The following is an 8585-nucleotide window of genomic DNA, read 5'->3' as shown; positions in this document are numbered from 1 at the left end:
AATAAAAACTTTATTTCATTATTTATTCTAAGTACAAAACGAGGCTTTTATGCCTTTAAATACTTACATTGATTAATGTGTACAGTCGATCGCAAATGGGGGTATACCAAATGACAAATTAATTATATTTTATTTGCCTATCATTATATAGACTCCATTGGCAGCCATATTTATCTGGCAAATGGTATACAGATGACTGCAATCGACTGTACATGTCTAATAGATAATAAATTACGAGCTGTGATCTTAACGTAAAATACTTTATATTAATTATCGTAACAATGGTTAATGGTTACGTATTGACGTATACCAGCAGCGACAATTGAAATATTAAGAAATAAGACTTAGAGCTCGACTAGCGCCCAATATCAGATCGCCCCAGCTCCTAGCCTCGAATTCTTAAATCAAGTAAGACACTGGAGGGGACATTGTACAGAGACGTATGTCGATTATGTTATGATTTGAGAAGTATAAATGAGAAAAAGTAATGTAATTAGTTTTGTGGAAATAATTGAAAATTATTCATGGGTTAAAATACATTTCTAGTGTTGTCAGAATTATGCTCGTTTGTACTGATATGTTTATAAATTTTGTTAAATATATTATGACTTTGGTGTTGAGTGCATACAAAATTGAGCAAAATTTTGGCTAAATGAATTAATACGTAAATAATATTTACAAATGGCTTATTAAAAATAAAATGTCTTTATATTAAAATAATAAAAAAATTTAACTATGTCCTAATATAAATTACATAAAATAAGACACCGTCTATGCAATAATAATATCTATAGAAAAATCTAATAGCTTCGAATATAAATTGAGATCGGTATTTATGAAACTAGCATGCCACTTTGCGACGCAGTAGCTTACATTTTCTATTTAGCTGATGTCTACGACGATATTTAAATGAAATTAACTATTTTGTTGAATTACGGTGATCTCGGCACATGGTTTTTAGTAACACAGTAAGTAGAGACTTAGAAAGAAGTTATAAAAACAATGTAACATTGTTCAGTATTACCGTATTTGGTATTCATTAATGTTTTTTCATTAACAAAATTTGTTGGACCGAAGTTTCGATCCCCTATAAAATAATTGAAATGGATTCTTCATTTGATGTTTTAAAGACTAAATTATATATATTACTGTAGCTAATTTGGAAAATATATTAAATCATACAGATTTCTGAAAATATTATATATATATAATGTTATATAATAATATATTTGAAAATGTCAATATGAATAAACCGTTCTATTAATCCACTCTCAAAAATAGTTTTCGTATATATATTTTTTCTATCTGAAGAAACAGCAACATGTGACTACAGATATAAACGAGTTTAATATATTACGAACAATTTATTATTCGTAGACTGTGTATATACCTAATATTTAAATACTATTATTATGACTTCAACTTAAAATAAATCTAATACTACTTTTTTAATTATTATAACTTAAGCCGCAGTTACACCTACATCCTTATAGTATGGCAGTTGTCGAAACGCTAGCTGAGTTGTTTTTGCCTATATCTAAGGTGATCATTTGGTTTAGGCAGCGCGATGTTTCGTTGCTTTGAACAAAAAAATATTTTGTTTCGTTAAAATAAAAACGCCATGATGTATATCACAACCATTATTGCAATGAACATGTATATTTGGTAATAATCGCAGGTACGTCACGTAAAAATTAAATTGTTTCAGCACGTCTTGTCGCCATTGCCAATAAAATCGAACTGAAAATATACCTACACCTCACCCTGTAATTATTTATTAAATGTTTGGCAAGAAGATTTACTAATGTTTAATGATTGTAATTTACATTTATTTGTAAATAAAACATGGAATTCAAAATTGATAATTCAGATCTAGAAGTCATACCGAACAATAAACTATAATACATACCGAAAGAGTGAGATCTATATTCAGATAATAGTTTATTTTGTTACTCAAACCGTTTGAAAATTAAAATTGTACCACGTTTTATCGCCAATGTCGACTCAATAAATTCAGGTAGCAATTAATTTATAACGCATAAGCTTTAATCATACTTTATAACTATAATGGGAATCGTGGTTTTCTTCGCATAACTTTATATCAGTTGTAACGATTTTCCTGACAAAAATGTTCACCTTTATTAAATAGCATTTAAAAAAATGCAATATTATAATTGATATACCTAGTTAATAAATTTTTGACAGTATTAACAAGTTTCTAAATATAATTTCGGCGAATAACAAAGCACACATTGATGTACAGGCGTTTAAATGTGCGTTAATTATATTATATTATACTTTGTCTAGTGTAAATACCGTAGCATATAACAATAATATCGTAATATGTAACTTCAATATTATATTTTATGGTACTGTTTTGGTTGATCGGGTGTTCTGCAATTGGCACAACTTTTAAACTTATTTGATAAATAGCTTCAGGTACCTATATACCTGTAGGTTATATAAGTGTTAGACATTTATTACCCAGCGGGTCATTCATCAAGTGATTCATATAATTCTTTAGATATAAGCAACGATTCTTGGTAACTAGTTGATCATAAATACCGCGCCATGAAAAATAACTCGCGGATCTTATTGCAAGTACAGTACCTAATTAGAAACTCGTCACTATGTTACCGTACAAAAATGTTCGATTTGAAACGATCACATCAATTAAGTAACAATATTAATAATATTTATGTACACATCCAAAGATTGCTTTCAATTTTTGAATACATTAAATAGAATATTACTCGTAACAGTATAATTAATATTTACAAACTTCATAATATAATAATAATAATACTTAAAAAATAATATTGCAGCTCGCCTCCACTCGTTTTTCCCGCATATGACTTCCTTTTGTTTCTATCACATTTTTCATGTCATCAGGGTCATCAAGACTGCCTTGTATTCGTAACAAAGTGCGTTATTATTTTTTTGATATTACAAATGCTGCTGTGTAATATCTAAATACGCAATCATTACCCTCCATATCTTCAATAAGCTGGATATTTTTATATCGCAGCATCTCTTGTCCATGTTGTTTACACGCCATGTTGTTTACACCACACTAACCCCCATAACTTATTTACTCTATCTACACGCTTAGTTACAATACTGTATTAACCTAAAAACTACAATTTTGTAATTAGACATTAAAATGATATCATAAGAGTCGATTTTTCAAAATGTTCAATTATTGTGTTAATACAGTATTGTACGAAGCGTGCGATATATGTGTTTATTTGGTCTATTAATTAATATTTAAGCCATTTTCATGAATTTGTCTTTCAATAATTTACGATATTGTATTAGTTAATTAGATATTGTTAACCGCTATAAAACAACAAATAAAGCATTTATTGGTTATAGTTTTTAAAGTTACGAGTTTATAAGTATGAGGGTTATTCTTGAGTGTTATCTCATCCTCAGTGAATGCGTTCTGCCTCAGTCTCACATTAGCAGTACATTGTAGTAAGTATTTGCGCAGTTAGTGTGGTGTGGTGACCAGTTGCCGACTGACATCCACAAGCACGTGTGAGGCGTCCATCATAAGTTAGGTTTTGCTGTCTCTTTGATCATAATTGAAATTGAAAACATGAATAATGAGACACTCTATGTATATGTTAAAGATAATTATTGACATCTTATATATTGGTACTGCAATCATTGTTAATTTATGACCGAGGTAAAACCTAATTTGTGATGAGCATAGTGTATACTGTACCTAGGATTACCAGGTGGTTGGAACGTCTTGTTAATCACCGTGTTCTAAATTTCCAAGATTATACTTAAAATGTAAACAGTGAAGCTGATGTGTGAAAATAGCATTATTTTAGTACTAATTAACAATGAAATTAGTTGCCAATGATTTGTTTTTATTATAAAACAGTAAGATATTGATTTAAAATGTAAATTTGTCCGGTTAACACTATGATTTCATTATTTTTTCATAGATATTTCCATTCCTGGCAACCCATTTGAACCAATCTGGCAACTCTGACCGCACCACTGCGCCAAGGCACGCTGCGCGAGCGACGCTGAGTATTGTCTCCTTGTTCTGGTAGGACCACCTTTGTATACGAAACAGATATGTTCATAAAAATTTAAATCTAAACATATTTTGTAGTCTTTTCGTCGAATCTGAGATAACTTACGAAACTAATTTCATAGTATCATCATTTAGTTATTCTTTCGTAATTATTATTATCTAAGAATTCAGTCAATGTACATATAATCCGTGATGAACATCATCGAATTTTCACCGACTGGAAATTGCACCAAGTCGAAATTAGTACAGTATGCTCGAGCATACTCCTTCGTTAGTAAACAGTGTGAAAACATTGTTACTTGAGACTTTATAGATATTCAATTAAAACACATTCGAAAATGTGGACGGAATTCACTGACGCCCTACAATTTAATTTTGTCTACATATTATATTGAACGAAGCGAGCGAACTACATATATTTCATTCATTCCTAATGTAATAAAGACTTAGATGGATTTGATTTTAGTGTGCAGTTACAAAAAATATAAACTATTGTATGTATAAAAATATAATTTCTCTATTTTAAATCAACATTATTGTGTTAACGAAAGTATAAAGTATTTAAAGGTCAAACCTTGTTTTTTTTAAATTGTGAGTCATGTAGGTACACCTGCACAAGACAAGATTAACTTTCGTGTCAATAGTTTAAATAAGTTTTATTAAGACTGTACAATAATGTACAAAACATGTAGAAAGATTAAAAGAATAGGGCAAATGATTGCAAAATCAAATTTGAATGTATTATGTAACTCTGGTTTCGACGAGCAGAATCATATAACAATAGTTATCACACTGCGTCCACAGGTCAGTCAATCTTAAAACTATTCTTAGGGCTAATATCCGCAGTCTGCGACTGACAGCGACACGCCAACTATACATGCATGTCGCAGTAAAGGAGAATTCACTGTTCTACAAAAATACGTGGGCAATGTCAATATGCAGTTAAAACACGAGCCACATTTAGAGGAAAAAATATGTCTCCTATAATTTATCCATATCCAATATATTAATAATTTCATTCTCTGCTTAAATAAAACCTTAATTCATATTATTTATATTATTTGTCTTATACTACTAATCACGACCCGCACACGGAATAGTTCTTCACTGCAAATTCTTTTAAAAACTCAATATCAGTGTAGGTTGAGTAAATTTCATTATACCTATGTAAATGTTCATTTGAGATACATAATAGCACGGCCGCCGGCGCTGGCGCTCGCTACACCCGCGAATATCGTGAGCGATCGTCGCGTCCGCTAGTCGCTGAAGCGCGTGCACGCTTTCTTCCACTTGCATTGAGTGCACCAGAGATCACGTTGGTCCATGCCGTAGACCTTACGACACTTCTTGTTGTCGGAGCGCGGCCGCCGCCCAGGGCTTCCTGGTGAGCCGCTGGCTGCTGACAGCCTCATGTGTTTCTGTACAATAAATAAACACATCCCTATAGTATTCTTAAACTTTACATTCGTGTATTTTTATGTGTGTAATTGACTACGTACCGGTGAATGTGAGCTAGACCAGGAATGCGTTACGGGAATGCTTATAGGTCTTGCCGTCCCATGTTGTATGGTTGATAGGAGACCTTGTCTGGAAATATACAGAGAGTTTCTTAATATAGTAATAGTTATTACGAGTAAGTAGATTACGAAAGATACGTGCTAATACAATAATACCGTCTCTATAATGTCTGATATCGGCGATATCTTATATGTTATTTCTCGTTCGGACTTTGACAATCTTAAAATAGCGCTGTAAAGGTAGGTACTACTGTCGCGAAGTCAGTCGGTAGACCAGCCAGTTATGTAACAGTCACATAATATATCGTATTTTAGTATATTAACAAGCATGAATACCGATTTTTAATATCTACATTATTTTGCATGTACCTGTACGATCCTACAATCTGTCGTTGATACTCAGGGTCTTCGTGCGGCGGACGGCACATGTCCCGGTGGGATAAGGTGGGCGGTGGTGCAGGGGTCGCCACCTCTCGCTCTGTGTAGTAGAATTCCTCTTCATGATCGTTATCACCTTCTTTCTTTGGTCTGTAAAGTGATCAGAAAATAATTTACAGTATACTGTTTACACCAAAGTGAGTTTAAATACATTTATTAATAAAATTCAGGCCAGTTAATGAGCAGTGGGTAAGGTTACATAAGAAGATTGTAGCGGGTGGCGCGGTCGGCGGGGCGGCGGGCGTATTCCAATGACCTTGCTACTCTGCACGGGTGGGACTAGCGTTGCAACCTTGTTGCGAAGCGTCGAAGCTTCCGGGTCATAAGGGCTAACCTTTCAGTATATAATTGAATTAATGGCGTATACCTAAGAATTGAAGGTCACTATAGGGTTCTTCTAGTTTTTGTTGACTATTACTTTAGGATTGTGGTCATGCATGCCATGATACTGATCTTACAGGAATTTAAATGTAAGTATATCGAAGGGCATCCCGACAATTGATTACAACGTGGGTGAAGAGACGTGAGTAACGAGTTGACTGAGCAGTAAAATCAGCATGTTAGTGCAGGAAATGTAGTTGTTTGCACCGGACTGCAACTTGCCAGCTGGCATATTGCGCAATTATTAAGTGCCTACCTCCTACGCACGTGCCGTATGTGACTACACGTGATCTGAGAACATATTATGCTAACTGCACTCCGATAATTGTCTTTCGCCAGAATTTAATGATCTCACAGATATCAATTTGCACAATGTAAAATCGTAAATGGTATTGGATTATTATTGATCTTTTATCTAGCTCGGTTCCATCGATTTAATGATGTAATACCTCTAAGGTGCGTGATGAAGATGTGATATAGAGTTGCCAATGATAGTCGAAGTTATTTAATTATGATGATGGAAAATTTCGTTCAACATACCAAACGGACTTCGATCTTAACAAAAAATACAATAAAGTAAATGAACTAAATATTTTGACTTTCTGCATTTTTGGCAATTACTAGGAAGATATTGCGTAACGAATAAAAATATATCATTGAATTGAATTGAGAATTATACATAAATGAGCTGAAAAGGTAGGAGATATATCTGTAATGCATAAATATAACTCAGTTGTTAATAATTGTCGTTATAACAGAAACACTCAAAGTAGATACTATTTAATGTATCTACTTGCAAACTATCACTTTCAATTAGTTTTAAACAAGAATTGTTAGTAATGAATTACATAGTTCAGCTACTGGAGTACAAGATATTATTGAAATAAAACACTAACCCCAGATGTGTATGTCTAATGTGAGCCTCGATTGAAGGACAGCTATTGGTGTGGTAGCCGCATCCCCGCCACGTGCACTCGTATACAACACTATTAATCTGTAACAATGACATTTTATAATTTATTAATAATAGTTTTTTAGTTCATACATATGTACAAAAATTGTTTTAATAAATAGTATCTACAGAATTATTTATTTAAATCTTCTAATTCACTGTACAGTACTGCTTATACTGTGTACCAATTTTTTTTAAGAAGTTGATTCATTTTTTCAATCCAAAAGTATCTACGTTACCTACGTAGATACTTCTTAAGGAAAATAAGGAAATCTCTCTAAGTACTTTATACTGTACGTTCATTTAGCATCAAGTTTTAATCTAGTACTTGTTAATCCAAATAAAAAAAACAGACCTTATTTTATTTTTCTAACATAAAATAATTTGAGAAATGGAGGCTGTAAATGGAGCGGATACGTGATTGTATAGATTCAACAATGTGCATTATGTAGTTTTTTCAAGCGTTAAACAATGTATTGATAATTCAAGGTTCCGAAGAGTATTGTAGCTGGGCAGTGCTGAATAAACTCGCGTAAAGATATAACAGAGACGGAAGCAACTCTAGGTCGCGGCCTTGCCGATACCGCAGCGTAGCGCACGCCATCCGTGCTCTCCTGCGCTGTGCCGCTATGCGCCGCCACCTCCACCTCCTATATCGTGGCCTATCTACCTATTTCTAGCTATATGTATGTACTATGCACAGCAATCAAGCGTTACAACATATAACAGACTGAATTCAGATCAGATTTGAGCCCGATAGACAGTTTTGGTGGCTTAAAAGTTGGGGCGTTTATCGCCCTATATATGATCCCGATTTTTAACATAACATGATATTGTTTTATTAGAATTAACTTTCACTTGTTGTATTTTTATAGATATTATTTAAAAAATATACAGAAGTTGAAGATATGCCTTATTTAATTTTAATTGTTCTTACAATTGAAGTCAGATTATATTATAAAATTTCTATGAAATATATATTATTATAATTATAATGAGTACGTAACTGTATTCAACAAAAGAATAGATAAGTAATTAACCACACCCGAGCTCAGTGCTGTACACTTGCCAAAGATTCTTTTACATCGACCTTCTGTCCAATGTCATATTGTTTTGGCAAGTATTAACACCTAACTTGCCATCGACATTTGCAGCCATTTTCTCGCAAATAGCTCTCATGATGTGACTTGTGTTTGGTTTATCCCATTTGTACGTTAAGTTTTATCAAAAATGTAGGTACGCA

The 8585-nt window shown here is 32.9% G+C and overlaps 1 protein-coding gene across 2 annotated transcripts in view; it reads right to left on the bottom strand.

Annotated features, from left to right (window-relative positions):
* LOC131844397 (zinc finger protein 395) overlaps positions 1 to 8585 on the bottom strand; it is a 58508-nt gene continuing 49923 nt past the window's right edge. The window contains exons 5-9 of one of the 2 annotated variants that reach the window (XR_009357585.1): positions 7287 to 7384; positions 5941 to 6099; positions 5554 to 5641; positions 5218 to 5472; positions 1 to 4076 (exon numbers count right to left, since the gene is read on the bottom strand). Coding sequence is in view for 1 of the 2 variants with exons in the window: in XM_059193279.1 (XP_059049262.1) it covers positions 5311 to 5472; positions 5554 to 5641; positions 5941 to 6099; positions 7287 to 7384 (507 nt within the window). In the remaining variant the exon portion in view is untranslated. Of the gene's footprint in view, positions 5473 to 5553; positions 5642 to 5940; positions 6100 to 7286; positions 7385 to 8585 lie in introns of both variants that reach the window. The other variant, XM_059193279.1, reaches the window with a different exon arrangement.

The sequence above is a fragment of the Achroia grisella genome, unplaced genomic scaffold, assembly GCF_030625045.1.
Source record: "Achroia grisella isolate CSIRO2021 unplaced genomic scaffold, CSIRO_AGI_Agris_v1 utg402, whole genome shotgun sequence".
NCBI lineage: Eukaryota > Metazoa > Arthropoda > Insecta > Lepidoptera > Pyralidae > Achroia > Achroia grisella.
Note: the sequence above shows the minus strand (reverse complement) of the source record. Positions and strands in the feature narration are given on the sequence as shown.